The 26861-nt window shown below is 45.6% G+C and overlaps 3 protein-coding genes across 8 annotated transcripts in view; all 3 read left to right on the forward strand.

Moving 5' to 3' along the window:
* Positions 1-726: 726 nt before the first annotated feature.
* LOC142037331 (glutathione S-transferase theta-1) lies at positions 727-11506 on the forward strand. The gene is made up of 6 exons (XM_075041630.1): positions 727-973; positions 1102-1158; positions 5406-5493; positions 6590-6740; positions 8985-9161; positions 10204-11506. The coding sequence occupies exons 1-6, from the start codon at positions 862-864 to the stop codon at positions 10402-10404; spliced, it is 786 nt and encodes a 261-aa protein (XP_074897731.1). The 5' UTR covers positions 727-861; the 3' UTR covers positions 10405-11506.
* Positions 11507-14161: 2655 nt separating this feature from the next.
* On the forward strand, positions 14162-16970 carry LOC142037332 (D-dopachrome decarboxylase). Of its 3 annotated transcripts, XR_012652348.1 has the most exons (4): positions 14203-14437; positions 14521-14696; positions 15050-15178; positions 15553-16970. XR_012652348.1 is itself a non-coding variant. In XM_075041632.1 (3 exons), the coding sequence occupies exons 1-3, from the start codon at positions 14330-14332 to the stop codon at positions 15623-15625; spliced, it is 357 nt and encodes a 118-aa protein (XP_074897733.1). In that variant the 5' UTR covers positions 14162-14329; the 3' UTR covers positions 15626-16970. The 3 variants fall into 3 exon arrangements, 2 of the variants coding, with proteins under 2 accessions (XP_074897733.1, XP_074897732.1); XM_075041632.1 differs by lacking the exon at positions 15050-15178 and having other exon boundaries at positions 14162-14437; XM_075041631.1 differs by having other exon boundaries at positions 15050-16970.
* A 3338-nt stretch (positions 16971-20308) lies between these two features.
* Positions 20309-26861, forward strand: part of CABIN1 (calcineurin binding protein 1) — a 122864-nt gene continuing 116311 nt past the window's right edge. For all 4 annotated transcript variants that reach the window (XM_075041633.1, XM_075041635.1, XM_075041634.1 and 1 more), the window contains exons 1-8: positions 20309-20439; positions 21514-21652; positions 23293-23357; positions 23798-23890; positions 24224-24337; positions 24505-24639; positions 24885-25065; positions 26012-26141. In XM_075041633.1, coding sequence (XP_074897734.1) covers positions 23355-23357; positions 23798-23890; positions 24224-24337; positions 24505-24639; positions 24885-25065; positions 26012-26141 — 656 coding nt within the window. In that variant the 5' untranslated portion in view covers positions 20309-20439; positions 21514-21652; positions 23293-23354. The remainder of the gene's footprint in view (positions 20440-21513; positions 21653-23292; positions 23358-23797; positions 23891-24223; positions 24338-24504; positions 24640-24884; positions 25066-26011; positions 26142-26861) is intronic.

A 26861-nucleotide genomic window follows, 5' to 3' on the forward strand; every position in this document is an offset into this window, starting at 1 on the left:
GCCCCGTTTGCAGCGTGACGCATCCCTGCGGGACCACGTTACAAAACCAAGCGTTTACCTTGCGAGAGCCGTGGTGGGATGCCGCGGGTGAGAGCGGGCTCCCGAGCCCCTGTGCTGTCATAGAATCATTTAGGTTGGAAAAGTCGTTCAAGATCATCGAGTCCAACCATTAACCATGCCCACTAAACCATGTCCTGAAGTACCCTGTCCACTCGCTTTTTGAATATCTCCAGGGATGGTGACTCAACCACTTCCCTGGGCAGCCCATCCCAATGTTTGACAACCCCCTCAGTAAAAAAATTTTTTCCTAATATCTAACCTAAATCTCCCTTGCCTCAACTTGAGGCCATTTCCTCTTGTCAGCCAGGGCTGCGGCCGGGTGGGGGGGAGCCACGACAGCCCCTGCTCCCTCAGCACTTAGTACCGACCTCTCTTTCGAGCTTGGTAATTTACCATTACTCCTAAGCTACCGTTACTCGCGTGTCACCTTCTTTCCCCGACGCTGCCCTGCAGGCACAGTGCCAGCCCTAGCGCGACCAGGCTGCCTCTCTGTGTGGGACGGGGAACCCTGTCCGTCCTGTCCCCCCTCCGTCTCCTCTCCCCGTCTCCGGCCGTGCCTCCCCGCCCTCCTGGGGTCCTCCGGCATTCTCCCGTCCTCCCCCCGCAGGAGACTTCTCCCCCGAAGCCCCCCCTCAGGGCGCAGGCCCCGCTCCCGCCCGCCCCTCACACCAGGGGAGGCCGCCGCCCGCCGCCTCCCCTCAGCGCCGCCGCCTCCCCTCAGCCCGGGGGCGGGCGGCTCCCGCCTGCCCACGCGGGGCGGGCGGCTCCGGGCGGCGGGTGACAGGGCCGGGCGGCGGCAGGATGGGGCTGGAGCTGTACCTGGACTTGCTCTCGCAGCCCTGCCGCTCCATCTACATTTTCGCCCGCAGCAACAACATCCCCTTCGAGTTCAAGCAGGTGGAGCTCTTCAAAGGTGGGACGGACGCGGCCGCCCGCCCGCCACCGAGCCGCCCCGCAGGCGGGGGTGGGCGGCGGGCGGCGGGGCGGCTCGCAGCCCACCGGGGGCCGCGGGCTCAGCGCCCCTCTCTTGCCTCTTGGCAGACTCGGTGCTGGGGAAGAAGCCGGCGGCGGGGAGCGGCGCGGAGCAGCCCCGCACAGGTGAGGGGAAGCGGGGGCGGGGGGGGGGAGACCCACAGCGGGCACCGGTCCGTCCTGTCAGGCCGGGCCCGATCCCGGGCGGCGCTGGGTGCCCGGCGGCGGCCCCGCGGGCGAGGAGGGGACAGGCCGCGCTCCGGGGCGCTGGCAGCTCCCCGGCCCTGTAACGCGATCCCCGGGCGGGGGCTGTCGGAGGGGCCGGGGCCGGGCTGAGCCCCCGGCCGTTGGCAGAGCCGAGCGCCGCGCTGGGCCCCGGCCGCGACCTTTAAGGCAGAAGGGCCCGTCGCTCCGGCCCTGGATCCCGCAGCCCGTTGGGTGTGTGTGGTTTTTTTTGTTTTTTTTTTTTGGGGGGGGGGGTGCTTTCACGGCCCCCAGAGGAGCCCCTTCGCCTCCCTGACAGAAGAGCAGAAGCGTGGAGGGGTGCCGGGCCGTCAGCCCTCCGGCTCGGCTCCCTGAAGAGGGTCCCGCCGCCTCCTTTCACTCTCCTGCCCCGGGCTGCTGCTGCTTCTCTGGGAATTGACTATTGAGCCGGTTTGGACTGTTGCAGATGAATAGCGACGCAAGGGTCCTCTCCGTGGGGAGGCTCAGCCTCAGCCGAAGGAGGACGCGCTTGAACCCTGGAAGCTAGCAAAATGCTGGAGCTAGTGGAAGCGGGACATCACCTATTTGTGAGAGGGATGCAGGGGTGCAGAGCTCGGAGGAGGCTTATCTGCGGTCTCACCCTGGTGTCCTCTCAGGACAGGGTCCCATCCTGCCTGGGGAGGGTGAACAGGTCAAGCCTGCCCAGACTTGTCCATCGGAGCAGAATCTGCCCCCAGCCCCTGGAAGCTCGGCTTGGCCCATTGGGAGGGAAGGGCTAGCTCCTCCGGTAACCTGAGTGATTTTAAATGCATGCACTGCCGAGGGGCCTGAATACAATGGTTTGACCGTGCAGCTCTTGCTCCCAGAGCGGACTCATAGCTGTGCCACATCTATTTTTGTGGATCCCCAAGGAATGTTCCTCCAGCCATTTCTAGCAAATTAGTCACAGTGACAGCCGAGGAGTGCTCTGGGAACTGTGTACTTAGCAGAAACACTCAGCTGTTCAGACTTGTCCAACTGTACAAGATGACTGTTGCCTATTTACATATTGCATTTTCCTAGTAAATTGTTATTTTTTTGCCTACGGCAAAGCATAGTACTTGGAAATCCTTGGCTGGGGAGATGATTAAGCAGGGATGTGATTGGCAAATAGACTGACTTTTTTTTCCTTTCTACTTCTGTGAAATCTTTTCCACTGCTCTTTTTACCCACCAGTAAATATCTTTCCCTGCACTATGACTTATGCTTAATAATGCCTCCTGTGTGCAGCCTGCCCTGCTTTTTGACAGTGTACACTCTGCTTATTGAAGTTACTCCTCAAAGCCCAGCAATACACACAGTGTGTGTGTATATATATCCTTGGGGGACATCGAGAACTAATTGCACCAGATGCAACTGATGTTAAACAGCACCGTAAGTCAAGTCAACATCACAGGAATGATAAAGGTGGGCCACCTAATACCACTAGACAGAAAGGCCGGCTCTGCTTGCTGGAAGAGAGGCATAAGCTTAAACTCTGCTAAACGGCAAATACAAATATTGGTCTGTATTTTAATACAATAAGCAATCAGTCCCAATGAAGCAACCTGGAGTTAGTGTTCATACCGAGGCTTTTATCAGTTTGCAGCTCAGTGGCAGAGTCTCGGCACAGGTCTTTTATGTATGTATGTAAAGACCCTGTACAAGCCAAAGCAAATAAGGTGCCATCTCTGGGCTGCGGTGCAGTCTGTGTAACAGACACTGACCTACTGTTCAACCTGCTGTGATGACATGTTAGTCCCATCAGGGTACTAATATGTTCAGTATTCCTGCTAGGACTGCTGCACAATGAAAGCAGGCTGAAATCTTATTCAGGCTGCCCTCACCCGCTGCTTACTTCTCATATTGTTGTTTCTCAGTTGCCCGCTACCTTGGATAATAAACACAGACAGCAGAACAACCAGACAGCTAGGTCTGAGAATTGACTGATCATTAGTTGTAAGCATTATTGACTTGCAACTTTCTGCTGCATTTTTCCAAGGACCACCTGAACTCTACAGATCTCACCAGAGCTGGGTGTGTGATGACCACTGGCCTTTGGAGCCCTTCTAAAAGCACAGGACCAAGCAGCTTCCCAGAGCAGCTCCTTGCATTATAGTGGATTTACACAAATTTGCTTCACTGTTTTTATGATATAAATCATGGGTGTAAGGCACCTTGTCCTTATACTTTGCCTGCTGGCAAGCAGGTCTTGATTTTTGGGGATTTTTTTTTTATATTCAAATTCAATTATTAGGCTTAACTTGCACTTTCTGTCTGGCTCATATCCTTAAGAAGCCCTTTCTTCCTACCTCTCCTGACAATGCTGCCTGGTTCTGCTGTGCACGTGGAACCTCTTATCCAGCTAAGCTGGAGGCCACCGTCGCTGCAGGTAGGCAGAGATATTTCCCAGTGAGATGGAAGACATGGGTTTGAATCCCTTCAGACCGCAGATGGATGTCAGCCTTAGTCTCTGATGAAGCTACTTACGCCAGAATTTTAAAAAGGACTTCTCAAAGAAGAAACAAGGTAGAAGCTAGGGTGGTAATGTTTGCTCTGCCTGATTTGTCTCATTATGTGAAATCAATATTGGGAAAGTAGCCTGTAATTTGTAATGCAGCAACCTTCCTTTCTCCCACCTCTTCCCAAAGCTAACTGCAAATAAATGTGATAGTCCAAAGACTGGTTTTATTTCTTGGAGACTATTTCCTGCTGCACGTTTGTCCAGTAAAGCAGACATTGCCACTACCTCCTGAATGGGGGCAAATAGTTCTTGGGAATGTAGATCACTGTCCCTTAGTTAACGGCCCTTACTTTTTTTTTTTAACAAAGGCATTTTTGTACGAGATCTCCTGCTGATCATGCTGATTTGATCAGGATTTGCACCCTAAATGTCATGTTTCCTAGAGAGCACGTAAAACAAGCAAAGCAAACAAACTCCTCACACCTTTTCTTACGTAGGTGTTCCTGGACTTCTGTACAATTCCCTAGCGTCTAACTGCTGACTGGCAAGTCCAGTGCCTGCAGCAGGAAACTGAAGACCTGATTAGATAGTCAGCTGTTAATGCCTCCAAACTCCAAGGGACTGTGGAGTTTAAACTCTTATGGGATAGTGTCTTCCTCCTGCATTTTCCTGACAGAGGTAGGTTGACATGCAGAGCCAGGAGTAGCACAGAGCCAGTCGTAACACAGGGTAGAGGTGTTTGAGCTTCCCTGCCCCTAGCGAATGTCCACCATAGCAGAGTGAATTATTGCATGAGCCTACTGTTGTACTGCTGGCATTCATGTTTTTCCCATCCCAGCAAAAACTCTGGAAACATCCTCAACTGCGCGTCTGCTGGGGGATCAGCTCTGTTGACAGCATTTACTTTCTTTGTAAATGCTTAATTCTCTCTGCTCTTCAGAGACAAACAAACAGGAAAAAGATTTTGCTCTGTGTGCCTGTAAACCAGCTGGGTTCTCTTTGATTAATTAGCCACTGCAGTGGTCTCTGTGGGCACAAGGCTTTTCAGTTGCTTTCCATCATGACTCCATCCTAGCTAGTCAGCCACATTTACAAACTGCAGGAAGATTACTTTGTTTTGGTGTTGCCTGTGGGAACAGGAGTAGGAATAGCAACTGTCTGCCTTCATGAGGATGCTCTGCATGCAAACTCAACTTTTCCAGACCTTGCTTCCTTGTCAAATATTAAGTATTTTTAGGTACTCAGTTGTCTTCACCCTAACTTTTGTCTCCCCTGCCCCCCGTCTCTAAAGCCATAGGACACTCTGTTCTTAAGTCAAGTCAGCTGTTCCTTGTTATCTGCAATAGTGTTTTCAATACCAGTACCTTCATTGTGGTATGTCAGTGTCTCTCAGGGAGTGATTTTTTTCAGTAAGTTTTGCAAGTGTTACTGGTACTTGAGTCAAGCAATAGAATTCCTGTATAGAAATGTGAACTGCTCCATGCCACGTGCCTGGCCTGAGCTGACCTCCCTCTGCAGATAGCTTTTACACTGACTCTTCAATTTCATTACCTTTTAATTGTGAAATATCACCATATAGGGAAAACCTAACACAGTTCACTGATTGTCCAGTTGGCTACAGGTATTTGATTTATCATTCATTGGCAGGTACACTTCTAACCTCTGACTTGTCTGTTCATGTTCTTAGGGCCATCAAACAGTGAAGGAGCTAGCAAAGTCAGCCTCTTGAAGAAAGTACCAGCACTAAAGGACGGAGACTTCACCCTAGCAGAATGGTAAGAACTCAGTCCTTAGACTTCCTTGGGTACCAGTAATCTGTGCAGCATTTAGGAGATGTCATTCCCTCTAAATGATTAAGGATCACAGAATTTATGAACGTGTTGGTTATTTTTAATAGTATAACCTCATTTTCTCTATCTCCGTTTTCTGTTTGAATTATCTTTCAGAATATAAACAAATCAGCTGACTTAACTTCTTGATCTTACCCTGAATGCACTTACCTCAAAATGGGATTGTAAACATTTCTGGGAAATGTTTAAAGCTTACAAAAATCCTTTTTACCCTAGGAAAAAAATTCTGTTTATCTGAATTAGTCATAAAGGCCAAGCGAACACCTACTTCATAAAATTTAGGGTTTACATTATAAGATTAATATGGAGACTGGTTAATGGTGTCATAATACTGACATCATTGAACTATAGTAGTATCAGCGTAGTAGGAGGGTCTGCATTTCTGTTTTGTCTGCACAGGATTTTCTGTGGCATCTCTTTTTGTATTAACAGCCTACATATTCCACATGACTAAGATATTTTTCCATCTGACTTCTCCTGCCAATTAGTGAAAGTATAAACATCTGGACAAACACAAAAAGATTCTGTAGGCTCTCCTTCTTGGGACTTCCACTGACTTCAGTGGAAGCTGCAGGCTAGAGGCAGATCTGATGAAAAGGCAACATAACCCATTAGGGAGTTTCATTTAGTACACAGGCACATAAACATGCACAGGTCTTGCAGACATGGGTCAGAACAGTCGAGGAACAAGTGAGGTTAACGTTACTGATAGATGATTATGGAGGTTTATTTTTTGTTTACCCCAGTACTGTCCAGCAGTACTCTGCACCACAGAACAGTGCTGTGATTTTCCAGCAGGTTAAAGTTTTCATGGGAGCTAAGGTGATTAAGTGCCATCTCTGATGTCAACGTGAATTAGATGCCTCTATATGGTCCCTAGACTCCATTGGAAATCGTGATTGGAATGCTTTTTAGTGGAAGCAGCAAGTTCAGAAGGGGCAGGAGAGAGCGAGCTTAGGCAAAAGCATTCTGCATCATGACTCCCTGACCACTTTCTTCTCTCTTGTTAATGTCTGAGCAGCACTGCCATTCTGCTGTATCTGAGTCGAAAGTACAAAACTCCCGACCACTGGTACCCATCAGACATACAAAAACGGGCCCAGGTAGATGAATACCTCTCATGGCATCATGCTAACATCCGGGCTAATGCTCCTAAGACCATGTGGATCAAGGTAAGGAGACTCAATATTAAAATACAAATAAAGTGATGTTTTCCTGGCAGAATACTAAGCATTTGCACAGCCCCAGTTCAGAGAGAGTTTGTCATGCTGAAATAACAAACCTAGGCCATTCCTAGCTGAGAGGAGCTGTCAGAGAGGGAGCTGTTCCTAATTGCTCAATGTCAGGATCTGGGAAAAGCAGCTTTGGTCATTTTGGTTTTTTCCTTAAAGTAGGTCTCGTACAGAAGGTCTCAAAGCCCAACAGACTTCCATTGCCTGGATTTGTGAACAAATATATAATAGATTGGATATTGCCTCCAAGGGCCTCCCCCTCACTGCACAGCTGTGCAGAGTGTGCACATAGGCAGAAGTTTTGCTTCTTTGGCGAGCATGTGCTTCATTGCTGGAAAGGCTTGTGTTCTTCATACAGCAAGTCCCTGTGGCCTCATCAGGGTGGAAATCCAGAAGGAGCCTTCTGCTTCTAGCACACTTAGGTACTTCTCTGAAATGGGCTCAGGGATAGACAGAATAGAGACACAGAGAGAATGGCAGAATTTCTTTATTGAGTGTGGTCAGATCAATTTACATTTAGGCAAAATTACCAGAATCACCCTGCAACAGAAAATCATTTAGTATCAGATGATTTTGCTGGACCCCTATTTCAAGCCAACTCACCAGACCGTTAATGCAACTATTCTTGGAGAGACCCAGGTGCAAATATAGTCCTGCAAGTACAGCTGTGGTGTGGAATTTCAGATGAAATCAGGGTTGCCAGTAAGCAGGTAAGAACTTCACTCTTCCTGTGTAAAGTTTGTCCTTGTTTGTGCCTAACAAAGCATATCAGGACTCATTTAGCTTTTCTGATTTATTGACATTTGAATTCTTGGCTAGAGGTCACAGAGAAGCGATTCAAATATGAGTCAGATTCATACAAGATGCAGTTTCTTCCAGTTTTTGCAGGCTGTTATTGCAGTGCTCCAAGGGAAAGAAATCCAACTCATTGCTGCTGCTGCTTAGATAACCCAGATACAGAAAAGGTCCTCAGAATAATTGAAAATAGGGAAGCGTATAAAGCCACCATGTAACAGAAGGCATATTAGCTAGACATGGGAGAAGGTAGACTACCCTGAGATACAGAAAAGGATGAAGATGCTGTTTCAAGTGATTATACCCGGCAACCCCATCATGCGTAATTGGAACCACTTAGGAAGAGAACTGGCCATGAATTTTCTGATTTAATAGATTCCACATGTATTTGGCAAAAATCCTGGCTTGGATTAAGCAATCCCAATTTGAATTGTTGAATATGCTAGCAGTAAGTAGAAATCCAGTCCATTCCCACTGACGGAAATTTATATCTTTAATTTTGCTTCTCTAAATAAACTGTATTTCTTTAGCTGTGGTAGGTGGAGGCAGCGTAGTTGTGAAGCACTGCGGGCTCTGACGGTGCGTACGCCTCTGTGTACGGTGACAAGGCTCACAGAAAGGCAACTACCTCCTGTGCCCGCAAGTCCGTGGAGACAAGGACCGTGCTTATATGATTGTTCTGGAAAAAATTTCTAGTGATTTAAAAAATGATGCTTGGGAGGCCACAGAAAGGCTGGTGTAAAAATGGTACTTGCCCACTCCCAGCCTCACTGGCTACTGTCATGCATTTCCTGCCTCTCCAGCCAGTGTTGATGCATTCCAGTCCCTCCTACGCTCCCTGCCACAGCCACCACTGTGTCCTCCTTTCCATCACGCTGCAGGACAGGCAGCTGCCTGCCTGTCTGCTTGCCTCCAGCACCCAGTTACACAACAGGGTGGATAGCACGGGTGGCTGGTGGGCAGGCAGCCTGCTGAGCCGTCTTGGCAGGCTGTTGAAACCAGAGGACATAGCAGGGGTGACTGTGGCAGACGTTTGTCTTCCCTGGAGCTGTTGCCTGTTTTTCTTTTGTAACCCACCAAGGTGGAGCGGGAGGGCACAACTGCCAGGCACAAAACAAAATGAATCCTTGATTTCCTTTTCCACGTTGCTGCCCCTTAGCCGGAGGTTACTGTCAGGGCAGATCAGCCACTTAGGACTGCTTCTGTGCTCTCTGTCCATGAGCTACTTGGAACTGTAGCAGTCTGTGAAGCTCTAGCATCATCCCCTCCTGCAGCAAAGCTGCAGGATCACTGATGATCATGAGTAGTTCATGGAGTGTAATGTAAACGACTCCCACCAGATCCGTGAGAACATGGATGACTGTACTCTTAAGTCTTTTCTCTCCTCAGGTGCTGATTCCCCTCTTCACAGGGCAGCCGCTGCCCTCCGAGAAGCTCCAGGAGGTTATGGAGGGGCTGTCCACTTCCCTGAAGCAATTTGAGGAGAGGTTTCTGCAGGACAAGGCTTTTATCATCGGGAGCGAGATCTCTCTGGCAGACCTTGTGGCCATTGTGGAGCTGATGCAAGTGAGTGCTGGAGGCTGGTAAGGAAGTCTCAGCACAAGGGAAAACAGATGCTGCTGGGCAGGGAGGGGTGCAGCATGTGGTAACAGTTCACTAGAGAGAGGAATGAGGGCATATCTCAACAGAACTAGCGTAAGACAATGAGGAGAATATGGGAGTGGGTTCAGAAAACCAGTTAAAAAATAAAAAAGCTGGCAGCAACAGATCCCTTTTGTTTCTTTTCTCTAACAATACTTCTCCTTCATCCTTTATTGGGACTTTATTTTTAACCTCCAGAGAAGGAGGTAATATATAAAAGTGAGAAGCAATAGCAGACAGGTCTGATGAAATAAGAAAATGATATAGGAATATTTTTAACATACAAGAATATTCTTCTTCAGATGGTACTTGCCCATGCCATGTATGGAAGATGCAAGACTGAATCTCAGATGGAGGCAATGAAATTAAGTCCGTTACAAACTGGTTGTTCTCTGCCAGACCATCAGGGCCTGGATCCTGCAGCCCAGAAGTGATTCTTTCTCCCAGTTCTATATCCCAGAGACTGAAAAATAGCAGTTCTGCTTCTCTACAGCAGTGTGTTCCAGAGAGTGGCACAGGCAGAAAGTAGAAGGGGGATAGATTATGTCAATTAAGACATCAGTTCAATTAAACGCTTAGTATTTTGTGTTGTGGTTTTGCTATATAATATAGCACTCCATACCGTGGACTGTACAGTTGTCCCTAGAACTGTCAGCCCTCCATGTCTTCAATGCTGTAGCTGAAAATCACTCTCAGGAAGCCGTAGTCATCTCTGCTGCTCCTAACAGCTGTTCTGGCACTCAGGAATTGACTTGTAAGTGCCCTTTAAATATAGGCTAGCTTCTGTGTCCCCCAGATAGATACACCCGACCAGAGGATTTTTTTCCTCCTTCCTAGTGCTCCTTTATGAGCTCTTCTTCATTTTTTTCCCTCTACCTGTACCTGCAGGTAGACTTTTGGTGCCTGTTGTCTTGGTGAAGAAGTGACTGCCCAATGCCTCACTGTTGCTGTCTCCCCCTTTCTGCAGCCTGTTGGAGTTGGTTGTGACATCTTTGAAGACAGACCTAGGCTGATGGAGTGGCGCAGGCGGGTGGAGGATGCTGTGGGGAAGGAGCTTTTCTTCCAAGCCCATGAGATGATCCTCAATATCAAAGAACTGACCAACATTCAAATTGATCCACAGCTGAAAGAGCATCTGGCACCTATGTTGATGAAGATGTTGAAATGAATTAACCTATCTTACATTTTTCCTGCCCTTTTTTTTTAATTTCTTCTCTGACCTCCAGTTCTACATGTAACTGGAAAGAGCACTGTAATTCTAACACAGAAATTGCAAAATTGCAGGGTGTTTCCCCCCCGCCAGGCCTTTCCTGTATCTTTGGGGGTGGTAGCTGGGGAAGGTTTAAGACCTGAAACATTAATTTTATACAGAAGGCTGAGGCCCTACAGGTCACTTAACATGTCCATCTGGGTTTTATTTCAGCGTCAGTCTTCTCAGAGATGGTAGAGACACGAATGGTATTTCCTGACAAAATTGGAGCCAGCCTACAAACTGGGAACATTAAGAGAACTGTATAGGATGAGGATCATTGTTTTCATGTGTTTTTAACATTTGCAGCTCCTTCTCAAGTGACAAGCACTGCAAAATGTGCCTGATCCTCATTTTCCCAGCACATGTCTGCATAGACAAGTACAGCACAAAACTACAGGCAGTCTCAAAAGTGAAAAAAAGACACTGAATTTTTATTTTTTCTTTTAAATTTCTTATTGCTGAGGTATCTTGCTGTCCATGTACATTCCACACTTCTTCTATTTGCCTTTAGGTTCCTGTGAAAAGTTTCTTCATATTCATCTACAACTGTGAATCTTCATTAATTCTTCAGTCTAACCACTACTCTCAATTTCTGAAAGCCTGGGTTTCGTTGGTGCTCGGTCTGCCAGTACACATGTGGCAGGGGCTGTTCTTGGAGATTCATGCGGTAAAGACCAAGCAACTTCAAAAAGCTGAGGGTGGCCACAGCCTTCGAATAACTGCCTACCTACTCTGTTGGTGTTATGTAGGGAATACACTGAAAGAATGCATTCACAGTGATTTCTTGAAAGAGAATATAACAGCAATCAATTTATTTTTTTCTGCAATAATACTGTAATAGCAATCCACACTTCTTCTGGAAAATGCAGAGGGGGAATAAATCTAGATGTGCTTTTCTGAGACTGTTTTGGATGGAAGTTCACCAAGTAAGTCACCCTGTGCAGCTGAAGAAATAAGAGAGATTTTGTGCATTGAGCAACATTTGCATCACAATAAAAGGGCAGAGAGTTGTTTTGGAGCTCTTGGGCTCTTCCTTGGCTGTGTTTATTTCTGGTTAGCTGTAGCTCAAATACAAACCCCTTTTGTACTGCAGCACAATTTATGAGGTAAAACTGAGAGAATCCAACCATTTCTAGTTTCTTCAGTTGAAAATAGCAAATTGTAAAGGATGCAGAAACTGGTGGGTTATATATCTCTGCATATTTCCACTCATAAGTAGTTGTTGCCCTTGAACCTTACCCTGAAATCCTTGCCCAATAACTCTTCCTGGAAAGAATAAGACAAAATGAGTAAATAATTCAGGAATAGCTTCTCTCAGTAATCAAATAGCTTCTTTTCTTTCCAGTACTACCATGTCTTGGCTGTGATGTTTCTGCTGTTAAGTTCTCTAAAACCAGATGTGTTCTGGTGATGTTTTTCACTAAGGTTTCAGTTCTAGGTACTACTGATTTAGTCCAGAGCCTAGGGAGATCTTTAAATTCCCTGTTTGGAAAGAGGACTGTTATTATATACTTCAGCTTGCATTAGCAGGAAGTTTTGTTTTGTAATTATGTTCTCTACAAAGACAAGAGACCTAACTGAAGGCCCTCTCTTTTCATGAACCAAAAATATTACAAACAGGCACATGTTCATTCCCACCCTTCTTTTCTTCCTAAACATTAGCCGAATAGTATGTTTTTACTGATGTTTTATTTACAAAATATTGTCTACAACTGAGTTAAATTTTAAGTGGGAAGTGGTTGATTCTTTTGATAATTTTGAGAGTGGAATTGCTAAGTGGGTGATGACACATGCAAATGTCTGCAGGAGGGAAAAAAGCTACCATGATTTTCCAAAGGCTGAGCATGTTTGAGAGCACTTGCTGCTGTGCTGTCTTCTCTTGGTTGTATGTTCATCCCCCTACAAGCATTTTAATCGCCCTCTCCAAGACAGAAACAATAAAACAAATGTCTTTAGTTTAAAAACTCTGGGAGGTCATGAACAATCTGCTATTCACATGGTGAACGATCAAGAGCAAAGGACGACGCATATCATTAAAGATGTTCGTGACAGCCCCGTGTCCTGTTGTAATTGCTGACATCTGATACTTGAATCTTCTCTTTTCCTTTCGGAGGCCGCTTGATATGCTGGCTTCTTGTCATGTGGGGGGTTTTGGCCTTGGAATTGGAAGATATTTTTAGTATTTGAAGGAATGAAAGAGAAATAGAAAAATGGATCCTAAATGGCATCTTACTTGGAGGCAATGACTCCCAGCAATCAGGCAGTGGTGGGCTTGCACCTGGGGTTTGCAAGGTGGCTGAACACCCCCACTGCCTTCATTTCGGTGACAAACTTGGGATCATCTGTTCTCTTTATAAGATGATATCTTTCTGTAATCTAACAGTTTTCCTGGGTTATTTCTTCTGCTGCTTTCCTGGATTTGAAGGGAGCATCTGTATTACCGCTTACCACTGCAAGCAGCCACACCCTGCCAGCTTGCCATGCCCTGTCCCCTCTCCGGTTGGGTCTCTGTCTTCACAAGCTCTCTCCTAGAAATCTTTTTTCCAGCCTTATTGCTGGCTGGTTTATACACACTGCTCCTCGTGTCAGTATTGTCATTAGCAGAAATGAAGGCCAAGCAATGACCCCATCAAAAAAATGAGCAATTTCATCAGTTTTCATTAGGATTGTCTAGAACTGTAGAAAACCAAAATCTCACATTATACAGGGCCAATTTTCACAACAGTGCTGTGTCATAAATAAGATGACCTTTTAATCTAGTGGGCTCATAACCTTTTGCTGTAAATGAGCACGTGTAACCTTCAGTGGACAGTAGTTCAGCTTCTGAGAAACCTCTGATCTCTAGATTAGACACCTCTGATCTGTAGATCAGACTGTCCCTGCGAGCCAGCCTGCTGAGGTCACTTTTATCAACTTCGGAGCTCAAAGTCCTGATTGCAGAGGCCAGTTTGGTAATTATATGTACTGGATAAAACAATAAACCTCTCTGCTTGCCTTTTAATTTCTTGTAGTGCTGGTTGGTCCGAGAGATCACTGCTCTTCCATTCCTAACCCTCCCTGCACAGACAGGCGCGGAAGTGTCCGTCGCGGTGACCAGAAATGACTTCCCACCGGCAGTAAGGACCATCGCAAAGCTCGTCTTACCCTTCCGTTCAGCGAGATGACATATTTTGCCCTCACAGTCTCCCGTACATATCCCACCAATGCACACCGTAAAAAGCAAAAGGCCCGAAAGCCAGCTCCTGCAAATCGGGGTAAAACAGAGAAAAGCAAAAGGCCTGAAAGCCAGCTCCTGCAAATCGGGGTAAACCAGAGAAAAGCAAAAGGCCCGAAAGCCAGCTCCTGCAAATCGGGGTAAACCAGAGAAAAGCAAAAGGCCCGAAAGCCAGCTCCTGCAAATTGGGATAAAACAGAAAAGCAAAAGGCCCGAAAGCCAGCTCCTGCAAATTGGGATAAAACAGAAAAGCAAAAGGCCCGAAAGCCAGCTCCTGCAAATCGGGGTAAACCAGAGAAAAGCAAAAGGCCCGAAAGCCAGCTCCTGCAAATTGGGATAAAACAGAAAAGCAAAAGGCCCGAAAGCCAGCTCCTGCAAATCGGGGTAAACCAGAGAAAACCCAAAGCCCCCCCCGGGGCCGGTGCGAGGCGAGAGGAAGGGCGAGATGCCCGCCGCGTTCCTGCCGGCCGTCCCGGGAGCCGCGGGGACGGCGCAAGGCCCCCGCTGCCGGTTGCCGTTCCCGCCCCCGCCGGGGCTCCGCTGCCCGGACCGCTCCGGGGGCGAGGCGGGGGCCGGGCCGGGCGGGCAGAGACGGTTGGCGGCTGCGCCGCGCCGGGCCGAGGCGCCATGCCGTTCGTGGAGCTGGACACCAGCCTGCCGGCCGGCCGGCTGCCGCCGGGGCTGGCCCAGGAGCTGTGCGCCGCCGCCGCCGACATCTTGGGCAAACCGGCGGAGGTGAGCGCGGGGGGGGGCCGGGGGGGCGGCGGGGCCCGGGGAGCCGGGGCGGCCGTGACTGACGGTGCCGCCGTTGCCGGCAGCGGGTGAACGTGACGGTGCGGAGCGGGCTGCCCATGGTGCTGGGGGGCTCGGCCGAACCCTGCGCCCAGCTACTCGTCTCCTCCATCGGCGTGGTGGGCTCGGCGGAGCAGAACCAGCGGCACAGCGCCCGCTTCTTCGACGTCCTGACGGCGAAGCTGGGCCTCGGCCCCGAGCGGTGAGTGAGGGCCCGGCCCGGGGGCGGCGGTGGGGGGGGGGGGGGGTGTCTCTGCCTCGGCACCTCCTGCGCCCTGAGGGGCGAGGACAGCGTGGCTGCCCCGGGGGCAGGGAGGGGGAGACCGCCTCTTCGTCAGGTTTCTGTGGTGGGTGGGAAACACAGCGAAGATGTACAGGAAGATGTCAGAGGGGTGATGATGATGGTGGTGTAGGCTCCCACGTCCTCCGTGAGGTTAACGTGGAACGTAGAGCCAAGAGTAGATTGCAAACATTAAGTGCTCTTGGGTGCCAAAGCCCAAGGCAGGCTGTTTAGGTCCAGGTAAAACCATGGACTGCTTTGCGCTTGTTGAACAGTCTGGGAAATGCCGTTCTCTGGAGGTGAGTAGTTCCAGTTGGCGTAATTGGCGCAGAACCCCGTGGGAACTGGTGGAGCGTCGCTGTGGGGTCGCCATGCCAAATGCTGGAACAGGGCTGTTCCTGAAGGTAAGCCACGTCCCTCTCTGCCCCTCTTCCCCGTCTCCCCAAGGAGATTAATAGCATTTCCCTGCCTCTTGCATGCTGTCAGGGTAAATGGCCGACAAGATTACAAGCTGCTTGGGTCCTTCAGAAATGTATCTCGTACAAACAGTGTTGAAATTAGGTCTGCTTTCCAGTTTGTGTGGATGGAGTCTGGCACCTGTTTGTACCCTGCCTGTACACAGCTTATTTTTGCTTCTGTTAAATTAACACCGTGAAGTGTGAGCCAGCGAGAGCTTAGTGCAGATTTTCTACCTTGTTGCAAACTGGGCATAATATTTATCGTAGTCGTAAAATAATGTTTCCTGTCCACTGCATTTTTGCTTTTATACCCAAAAAAGGATTGTCATCCGCTTTTACCCACTGGAGCCCTGGCAGATCGGCAAGAACAGAACAGTCATGACGTTCCTGTGATCCCTTGAGTGGCCAGTTGGAACAAAGCAATGATGAAGACGACCCAGAGATGACCAGCTCCATCTATCTACTTGTTTCCTCTTATGATCAAATCTGTGTAGCTCTGCACCTTCACCTGTACGATTCACTTTTGTCTTTTCATCCTGTGCACACAAAGCTGAAGATTGGGGCAATCAGCTATACTGATTTTACTAAAATAGTTCAAGGTCTTTGTCTCAAGCCTGTCTCAAGCCCAAAGGTTCTCCCGGTGCCTATGGCTAAGCCATTGCAGTCTGGTAAATGGCCATATGTGGGTCTAGAAAAAGCTCTTATAGCAGTGAAAAGTTTAATTCCAGAACATATTTGGCTTTATTGAGGACCAGAGAGGTTCTTGGGTTCATCCAGGTTGCCTCGTACTTTGCAAGGCGGAAAGATCCTCCCTCTGGCAGCAGAAGGGTCCCAGGCTGGCTAAGTCAAATTCTTCTCTTTTCGGGCTCCCTAAGAGGCCTTTCTGGAAAGGGATGTGATTATCGGAAGGGAAGTTTATGCATTTATATAATTTTTTATTTAAGGCTTATGTCAGATCTTGTGCTCTGTGCTCTACCATTGCCACCCCTGGTGGCTGCTCCTACAAACTTTTATTTGTCCGCAAGATTTTCACAGTTGAATGTTTGTGTGCTGATGGCAGCATGTAGAGGAGGGAGTTGCTTGTGAAGAATTGCGCTGTGCCACAGGAAAATATTTTGAAGATTCTGCTACTGCCAGCTTTAATTCCTGTTATCCGCCCAATTGTTCAAAATACTTTTCCTCACCCTGCTGTTACAGGGAGTTTTGGGACGACAGAGCATCTCACTGTGTTCGGTGGCTGTGTTTTCAGCTCACTGTCCCTGCAGAGAAGTGTTTTGGGTTTTTAGGACCCATATACTCTCTCGCTTTATAACTGGAATACACATGGCATTTTATTAAAACAGAAGCACGGTACTTTTTATGTGTAATGTCATCTTTGCCTTCCACCGGTAATGAAAACATTTATCGGTTTCCTTTCCACTTTATGACTTGGTCCAGTTGCAGACAGGGAGCCCAGAGGAACTGAGAGCATGCTTTTGGGACACGGGAATGCAAGGCTGAAGGGTGCTTCTGCGCTCCTTTGTCATTCTGATTGGAGTTTTATTTGATTATGACTTGAGGTCTCAAGATAGTTGAAAATGTTCCTTCTAATGACTATTTGAAGTTGGTTGTTCCCTGTGCAGCATAAACATCTTCTATGTTTGCAAAATCTGTCAGGAATATAATACCAAACACAAATTCATGTATCAGGCTAGGGGGGACTACACCTTATCTGGTTAATAAAATGTATCGAAGCCTCTTTTGTTAAGTGTCAGTTTATTGGTTTACAACATTGGGGTTTTGTAGGTCTTACCTACCTTGGAGACAGGTATCATGGCTGCCCAGGTCTCTGCATTTTCTCAGGAGGTCTCTTCAACCAGAAGTTTTTGAAACTCAGGTAATGAACAGGTGAGTGAACTGAATTTGAGACACCCGTGTAACTCAGGAGTACTCTGTTGCAGGGAAGAGGGTGGACAGCCCTGGCTTTGCAAAGGGCTTGACCCACTTGAGGCGAATACTCTCAAATGCAGAAAATAATATCGCTTTAATTCTGATCTGTAGACAGCTCATTTCCTGAAGGTCCTTTTACCCCATGAAGGAACAAGCACAAACTCTTGCCAAAGCCTGTGTTTCCTTTAGAGAAGCTGTGCTTTGCCCTGTGCCCCAGCTCTCTCCTTTTTCGGGCCAAGTTTGCCACTGCTAGGCACTACTGCAGGCTCTTCTAGCCTTCCCCTCGCCCTCGGCTGGTGTGGTGGTGCAGCCCCGCCGGGGCCACTCTGACATCTCAGGATAAGCCGTGCATGCTTTGGGAAAACCTCCCATTCTGCTGTTATCATGATTACAAGCACAGAAGCCTGGGGCTGGGGTGGCCAGGCACCCCCTGGCTACACCTGGGCCATTTGCTGCCTGAATTTTGTATCAGAATGACTCCGCACAAATTGTGGCCAGAATGTAAAATAATGACCGAAGCTAATCATCTCGAGACCCTATAAATAGGGATCCAAGGTGAGACCTTTTGAGCTCTCTGAGACCCCAGTGGGCTGTGTGACCCAGTATCTCCCCCTGTGCTGGGACGCCTCTCTGGGTAGATTTCGTGGGGACTTAAAGGCTTTGATTTTGTGAGGTTCACTGACCGTCTGTTGTTGAATGCTGGCACATAAAAGTGAATAATTAACGAAACTCATGAAAGGGAAATTTTAATCATAGGTTAACCTCTGTGTGTGTGTAGGTAAAATTTGTTTCAGAACAGTTTTATCTGTGTGCGTGCATTTGTGGTTTTGGTTCAGAACTATTTGCCTGACTCTGTGTGGTTTGGTTCAAAACCATTTTGTGTGTCCGTGTGGTTCAGAACTGTTTTATCTGTCTCTGTGTGTGTGATTTGATTTAACCTCTGTCTGTGTGCAACACTTCTGTAAGTTTCGGGTGATCCTTGCCATTTCCTAATCTTTAACTAAGTCGCAAATTTAATTGTAACAAATTCCACCCAATCACTCTGTTAAATTGGCTGATGATTAAGTACTGTTAAAATTATACAACCTAATCTTGTGATCTATCTCAAAAATGTTAATAAATCCTAAATTGCTGCTAAACCAAAGCCGTGTAACAAAATCTCATTTGTGACACCTGGGAGTGACTTTCCCAGCATTGCAGCGCTGAGCAGGAAGAGATAAGGAAGGAAAGGGAAAGCTTGGAAAAGAGTATGCCACGCAAAGACGTGTGAATAAAATGGGTCCTCAGTGTGACTTTCCCACCCACTTCCATGTTGTGTCTGCCTTCTGGTGTTATCTGACAAAACATCCTAGAATAATGCATAATCATGGTGGAAGTGCTGGGTCAAGGACCATCTAGAAAATTATATGGTTCATGGACTTTGAGCTTTCTTTTATAAGAGCAGTTAAAATATTAATCAAAGGATTGATAATTTGGTTATGAATTGTTTGCATGTTGGTCTGAGCCAATTGATAACTTTTTTGGTGCTGGGGCTTGTCAGCACAGAACGAGGTTCAGAGAGTCCTATGGGCTTGCGGCTGGCTGTTTTCCTTCATAAACTGCTGGTGCTGAATATGCTTTTTATGTTAATGTGGATCTGAAGAGATGGCCTATTTTTCCTCCACTGAGCTAATGTTAGAGTAGGTTCGTACAATATTTTAGGGCTCAAGAAGCATACCCTGCAAAGGGGTTATGCAGCCCCATGAAACCCACCCTAGAGCACGCACACAGAAACCAACGGAAGCAGGAAACATTTTGTCACATCTCTGTTGCTTGTTTTTCCTAGCTGGAGAAAATCAGGTATGCCACCCTTATCTAAGGCTCAGCAATAGTGTTATAAAATCCCTTTCCCTAGAATGCTATGTGCAGATTGTCCCTCTTCCATGGTAAGGAGCCTGCCTCACATCTGGATTTAGTATCTGTCAGCTACGGTAGATCTTTTTACCATTGCACTGCCTCTGTAACTTCCCAGGTTTAACCTCCTAAGATTGACTAATATTTCTGCTCCCAGAAAGGGCCTCTGTTGGTTTGTTTGAGAACTCTGTGTAGGCATGTTTGCAAATTCAAAGGTAAGGATCTGATTTTGAATGCTGTGTAACCATTTCCTAGCTTCAAACCTTTGAAGTGAGGACAGTATTTCCGTGTATTTGCACAAGAGGACCAGCGAGGCCCTGAGCACGCTGAAGGGCACTACTGACAGAAGAGTATTACAGAGTCACGGTAGCTTTGGAAGTTATTCTCCAAGCACAACAGTGTGGCGCTGCTGTTCACGGCAACCCTGTTCTTAGTTTGTCAGGACGGAAAGATAGGCTTTATTTTTTTCCACGAATGGGACCCCGGAGTTCACACCTTCAGGATGAAAGTTTGTCATGATGGAAAGATGGGCATTATTTTTTCCCATGAACGGGACCCCGGAGTTCACACATTCAGGACAAAGAGGACTCTTCCTTGTAGTGCTAAATGCTGATCGAGTGAAACGCCTGAGCACAAGCTTAACTTCACCAATGTGATGTGACCTGTCGTAACAAGAGGTGGCTTTAAACCCATGGTTACACCCCACAGATGGAGCAAGGCCCGAGCGTGCCCTTGTCATCCCGTCCGCTCAGAGGCCGTCCTGCCGCCGCGCCCGCACCAGGCGGCCTCCGTCAGGCGGCAGATGGCACGCCTTTTCTTCAAGACTCGCTGCGGTATGATCACCTTGCATTTAAATAAAACTATTTCCACCGGGAGCCGTCGCGGTTACTGCCTGCCTTGGGTCGCTGCCCCACGTTGTCCCTCTGCCAGCACACAGAAACACCCCCCCACACACACACCTCCCAGGGGCATAAAATCATGTTCCTATCTCCGTGGCTAGCACCACGGCAAGCTTTAGCGAAAACCAGTAACTCCGGGATGATTTCCACACCCAGCGGAAAGAGCATCGGGAATTTATTGAAGCTTTTCCACACCCAACCCACAGGCTGAGACCTCGACGCCTGACAGACCCGGCTCTAACCGCGGCACCGCCCGCCCGCCTCTCCGCGCCTGCCCGTCCCCAGCGTTCCGATTGGCTGGCTGCGGAACGGCCGCTCGGCCAATGAGCAACGTCTTTATTGGCGCGCGGGGCTCCGCGGGGTTCGGAGGAGGTTGCCGTCTCCGGGGAACCGCCGCTCGCCTGAGGGAGCCGCTCCGGGAGCCCCGCGGCGGTGGCTCCCCGCCGGCCGGGAGCAGCGCCGGCATCCCGGGGGCGGCCCTGCGAGGTGAGTGTCCCGTCCGCCTCAGCCCGGTGGCAGGCGCCGGAGGGGCCGCCGGGGCTTTGGCCCTGCCCCCGGGCAGGGCGCCGGTGAGGGCTGCGAGAGCCCGGCCTGAGGCGGCGGGTCGTCGGCTGCTCCCCTTCACGGAGCCACGGGCAGAGGGGAGCGGGGGCTCCGTCCCTCCCCCGCCTGCTCCCGGCCCTTTGTGCCAGCCTCCGGGAAGAGCAGCGTGAGAGGCGTCCCCGCTCCTCTTTGCGGAAAGTGACCGTATTTCGGTAAAAACGGCTTTTGCTAAAATGCGGTCGGTGGCGATCTTGGCAATGTTAAAAACAAAAAGCCAAAACAACCCAAAAATCAAGTGTGTTGTTTGTTTGTTTTTTTTTTTTTTTTTTTTTAACGAACGTGTATTTGCAGTGTACGGATCCCAAGTGTAGCAACAACAACAAAAGCCAGGAAAGCCCAAGTCACTCCCTTTGTTTCTTATTCTGAAGTTGAGAATCACACAAGCTGTGAGAACCGGAGCTGACGTTTGAGATTTTTACTTAAGTTTTAAACTACTGAGGTAAAAGAGAAAAGATTTTGAAGGCAAAAGGCTTTGAAGATGTATTGTTGCCTTTTGAGGATGTGCTCCCTTGTCATAGCCACAGATTTATAGTTGAGACACTCTTGTAACTGAAACAATTCAAACTGATTTGTAATACTTTTTATTAAAGACTAATTCTTTTTTTCCTGCCTAACTGATGCAGCTGTGTTGCTCTGAAGGTGCTTGTAGCGACATACTTAATTCCTAGATGTTATGGCACTGTTGTAACTCAGTCCACAGTTAGGTTTATAGCCATGTACAGCGCCTGGTTAAAAAAAATAGAATGAAACAACCCCCCCCACTTGCCTGACACACGAGTATAAAAGCTGTGCAGAGGCAATATCCTTGTCCTGTTTTTTCAAAAGCGTTACATTGTTCTGTTTGGTTATGCTCTCTCAACTTGTGAACACCAGAGAGGAGAGGTGCTAAATATTTGTTACAAACTTTCTGTAAAAATAAAATGTAGAGTTAAAATTGTTTCCCCACCTTTTCTGTAGTTGCAGTTTCACTGGCAGTCTAACCACGGAAGTAAACTCTTGACTGCACTCTCTCTCCTGTTGACTTCCTCTGCCGTCTTGAAAAGATTATGTGGATTCAGCAAAAGACTTGAGCATATCTCTGAATATAGGCATATTTGTAAGTGAACTTAAAAAGACTTGATTTACATATGTAATTGATTTGGGATCATGCAGTCTTATTTATTTAGATGTCATAAGCATCTGCGCTTTCTGTTAAAACCTGCGGCGTTCAATGTTTCTGAAAGAGGTAACCATTACTCTCTGTGCATATATTTTATCCATATGCAAAGTGGACAAGGAATCCTTGTCTTGAAAGAGAGTTGAGGTTTTATTAATGTTTATTTAGTGACTTAAAGAGAAAAATGCTTTATTGCTGTGCAGTTGTCAGTCTGATTTAGCTGCAAGCAAGGAAAGTAAGTGGTGCATGGGCAAGCAAAATATCATTCCTGAATGAATGAAATTCCTGTCAAAGCATTATTTTCTCTACATGCAGAACTAATCACAATGATGTATAAGTCAATTCAGCTTATAGTTCAAAACTCCCACTGCTTCCTGCTGTGGTTAATTCTGGACTTATTCTTCTATTAATGTGGTCTCCAATATTAAAGACACTTTTTAGCCTGTCTTGCATGTGTCATCTTTTTGTTTGAATTGATGGGGAGGTTTTATCATGTAGCAATGAAGCTTTTCTAAAACAGCAGCACAGAACTCTTTCATATTTTTTGCCTTTACTAATATAATGTTTCAGGCAGTTAACAGAATATAAATTCTGGGTTTAGTTATGAGGAGAAATGACCTGCAGATTATAAGTGTATATTTTTGCCTTCAAACGTTTCATCAGTGGTAAAAAGACTGGAAATATTAGTATCCTTCCTTCAGAATGAAGAAATACTAGTTAGTAAAAGTTGAGGTTCTTTTGTTTGCATAAATTTAATAGATCTAAGTGCATATGCAGTAGCTATAACTTGCTTTTGCATTAGAAGTAGTCTGTAGAAGTTGGTCAGCATAGTTGGAAAAGACAACTCTGTTATAAACACTGGTTCTGTTCTAGCAGGGATAGCAGTAATGAAAACATTTTTAATAAGAGGAATTTTCAGGCGCGGACAATATTTTGAGCAATGGGTTGACTAGCCACTCTGGCCTGCTGCAAGGTCAATCTGACACGGATAACCTTCATTTTTTTTCTTTTTTCTGTAAATATCCATTAAGTGCTGTGGTTTCTAGACATGAGAGAGCACTCTGGTTTGTGCTATAGTTAAAAGGTGTGGAAAACTTCCCCCCCCTTTTTTTTTAAAGGAACTGAAGATAGACTCATAAGCTATAATGATTCATGCTCATAAAATGTCAGAGTATTCAAGAAGCTTTTTTGGTTTTAGCTTTTGTCATTAAAGGGATTCATGTTGTAATGTTGTTAATATAATGTATGTTCATAAAATATTATACAACAACTGGATAACCTTATGGCTGTAATTACATTGCCAATACTTACACTCCCCCTCTCACTGCCAGGACTAGAGTCTTGAAAGCCATCCTGAAGTAATGGATGTGCTTAACTTCATATTTTATTCTCTGTTTCTAGTTAAAATTCAGTTCAATGTTATTGTTCCTATGTGGTAGGGCAATTTATCTCTTGGCATGGGGTGGTGGTGACATAGGACAGTTAATTGGTTATTGATTAAATTATTCCCAGCCTGTCTTTTACTTCTGAATGCTTTCTTTATGGACAGAATAAATATTCTAATCCTGTTTGCTTTCCAGACCTGTTTGTGTTAGGCCCTTCCTCCTAGTCCTGGAGAAAGACAGTGTGAATAGCTGTGAACATGGTAAGGGCTTATTGAGATGGTTTTAGAGATGTTTTGGTAGAAATAAAATAGAAAAATTTCTCTTTCCCTACGACTAAGAATAAATTAGCATAATGAGAACTTTATTTGTGGAGTGATTGTAGTTATTGATAAATTTAAGAATTTGAAAAAATTCACTGTAATGCGCATGTCTGTTCTAGGGAAGCTGTTGCTTGCAAGACACTTGAAATTTTGTTTTTTCATCTGATTTTGAGGGGGGGAATTGTTTTGATATTTTATTGTTTGCAATTAGTGATGACTAAATTCATTACAGTTCTTGTAACTTTATGTAGAGATCTCTCAGTATTGTCCATTTACCAAATAAAGTTTATAAAAAAAAAAAGAGAACAATCCAGTTTGCAAAGGAAACTGTGACACATGTAAATGTAACATTTATTGTCCCACCTTGACTGTCATTCTAGATTCGAATCGCAGCACTGAATGCCAGCTCCACGATTGAGGATGACTACGAAGGTACCTTCAAAAGTCATAAGACACAGACAAAGGAAGCTCAAGTAAGTAAACCCGCAGTTTTCTTAATGAAGCTTTGTCTTGATGGGAGTTTTGTCCTCTCATTGCAGAGATCATTCAGCCATAATTCTTTGTTTTTAAGAAAGTTGTGTTACTGTCTTACCTCTTGAACCCTCCTTTAGCAAGCTAAAACTTCACTCAAATGAGTTACATTAGGTCGGTAAGGCTAATGCTCTGCTATACAGTCTGGATGTGGACTGCTATATAGCAGAAAGTATTGAAAGTGTGAAACCACTGATACTCATAATAAATATATTGTAATAAGTATATTTAATAAAGTTGCCCTACAAAATAGGTTCTAATTTTTTAAACCACAGGAAGCAGAAGCTTTTGCTTTGTACCACAAAGCTTTAGACCTTCAGAAACATGACCGATTTGAAGAGTCTGCTAAAGCTTATCATGAGCTGCTTGAGATTCGTCTTCTGCGAGAGGTCAGTGACCTTTAGAGAATGAAACTCTAGAAACTATTTTTATTTTATTTTGTATTACTTCATTTCTTATTGGCTAATTAGAAATGTCAGTGTTCAATTGGCAAGTTGTTTGCTGTTCTTCTTACTTGTCTAATTCCTAATGCCCTTGTTGCACTTATCATTTCTAGGCAGTTCTTTCTGGTGATGAGAAAGAAGGGCTGAAACATCCAGGCTTGATGTTAAAATATTCCACCTATAAAAACTTAGCACAACTGGCAGCACAACGGGATGACTTAGAGACAGCCATGGAGTTTTACTTGGAGGTACAGTACAGCTGAAATAAAACACTGGGACCTCAGTGTTTGCAAAAACTTGCCAAAATACAGATGTACACCTTTCAGCATATATCATTTGAATGTGTACTTTCTGACATTATATGTGATATAACTGGTCCACCATTCAGTCCCCAAATCAGAACCCTGCTGAAAACTAAAGCAGTGCCAATCCCTATAGACAAGTCGCTGTGCATGTCTGAAATGTGAATAACGTTGTTTGTTATGCTTTCTAGGCTGTAATGCTAGACTCTACTGATGTCAACCTATGGTATAAAATTGGTCGTGTGGCAATAAAACTAATCCGCCTACCTTTGGCTCGTCATGCTTTTGAAGAAGGTCTCAGGTGTAATCCTGATCACTGGCCTTGTTTAGATAACCTTATCACAATCTTATACACACTCAGTGACTACACAAGTAAGTACAGTACACCAAAAAAAAAATCTCAAGATATGTGTAATTTTACGTATCAGTAAAAAATTTTAACAATGCAATCATATAGGAGAAAGTGTATCTTGCATAAGCAGTACATCAGGGTATGATAGAGACTTTTATTTCATGATAGAGATTTTTTTATTTCATGATAAAGTAGAATGGTTTGTATCAATTCTGGTTACCCTAAAAATAAATGCCTGTGTCTCTTAGATCAGAGCCTCCGCAAGAAGTTTCCCTGTAGACTGTTCTCTTGCCTTTCAATTTATGTTAATTTTGTCTTTCTAGTCATTGCCAGCCACATAGTTCCAGGGTTTGGGTATAAAACTACAGTCTAGTTCATAGTAGTATGATTAGTTGTAGTTACAGCAGTTGATACAACTGACCCTAAGAATTTACATTTGAGTAGTATCCAGTGGATGAACTGATTCAAAGGAAGTTAGGAGAGAAGTTGTAAGGTGGCCGACATGTTGAATCTGATCCCTTAGGTTTGTCCTACTGGAATGATCTTAATTCTCTTCACGTAATTACCCACGTGAGCAAAAACCTGGTGGAATACATTGCTTGTTACACTAATGGAATCTGTAGTTAAGACATTTGGTAACATGAAAATGGTACATGATTGTGATTCTGCTTTATGATTCTGATTTCTTTTGTGCAGGAATGGAGTCTTGAAAGTAAATAAAAGATGTACTGCAAACATTGTTTAAACAAAATTAGTGGTATTCTTTTTCTGGATATAATACTTGGGAAGACATAATAGGTTATTTTAATTGTACGCGTGTAATTATTTGACATGTTACAAAGCTATTGCTCTAAGTTACGTAAATGTCATATTTAGTTGGAATTTGTTGAATATGAAGCCCAGAAGTGGGAGCTTTTGAATGAACCAAAACGGCGATTGACCATTCAATTTCTATTTCTCTGTCAGCATGTTTGTACTTTATCTGCAAAGCTCTGGAAAAAGACTGTCTATATAGCAAAGGATTGGTTCTGAAGGAGAAGATCTTTGAGGAGCAGCCTTGCCTCCGGAAAGATTCCTTAAGGATGTTTCTCAAATGGTGAATGTCATCTTATAGTATATACTGCATTTGGAGTGTAAATTTGGGGTTTTGGGTAGTTCAGAAAAGCTGGTGAGATACAATGCTTTAAGCTATAATAATATCTTGCTGACCTGCCTTCTAAATAATAAATCACTGTGAAGTATTGGTGCTGCTGACAGAATGTTCTTCAGTAATTACTTTTGGAGGGAGGTAGAAAGAGGCAAAAAATCCGTTGGCTGCTGCTCACTTATTTTCATACCAAGATCTCTGGTAGTCATCTTCCTTTGTTTTATTTTACTTATTTGCAGCTGATATCTGCAGCATTCATTTTAGTTTTCCTAATTAAAAACCCAAAACAAACAAAAAATCCAACCCCAAAACCCACACGTTACTGCTTTTCCAAGTAGTTACATATTTGGGACTTGATACAATTTTCCCATGTTTCAGTAAGTCTTACTGATTTTTATTGACAAATGAGTACAGTCAGAAGACACTGTATGTTTCATTAGTACCCAAGATGCAGAAATTCTTAGTTTATTAAGCTTTCAGACCACTGTAACTCTGAAAATATTTTGCAATATTATGCTTGAGATTTTAGTCCTTTATTATCACATTTTTTTATTGCAGGCTGTAAAACTTTTAGTAAAAGCTTGGTGTCAGGTAGCTCTGCAAAGTGGACTGTCTCTTTCTGTGTGGGTTTTGTAGTATGAGTGGGTAGGAGGAAAGGGAGAAAAGAAG

Source organism: Buteo buteo, chromosome 11 (assembly GCF_964188355.1).
Source record: "Buteo buteo chromosome 11, bButBut1.hap1.1, whole genome shotgun sequence".
In the NCBI taxonomy this organism is placed as follows: Eukaryota; Metazoa; Chordata; class Aves; order Accipitriformes; family Accipitridae; genus Buteo; species Buteo buteo.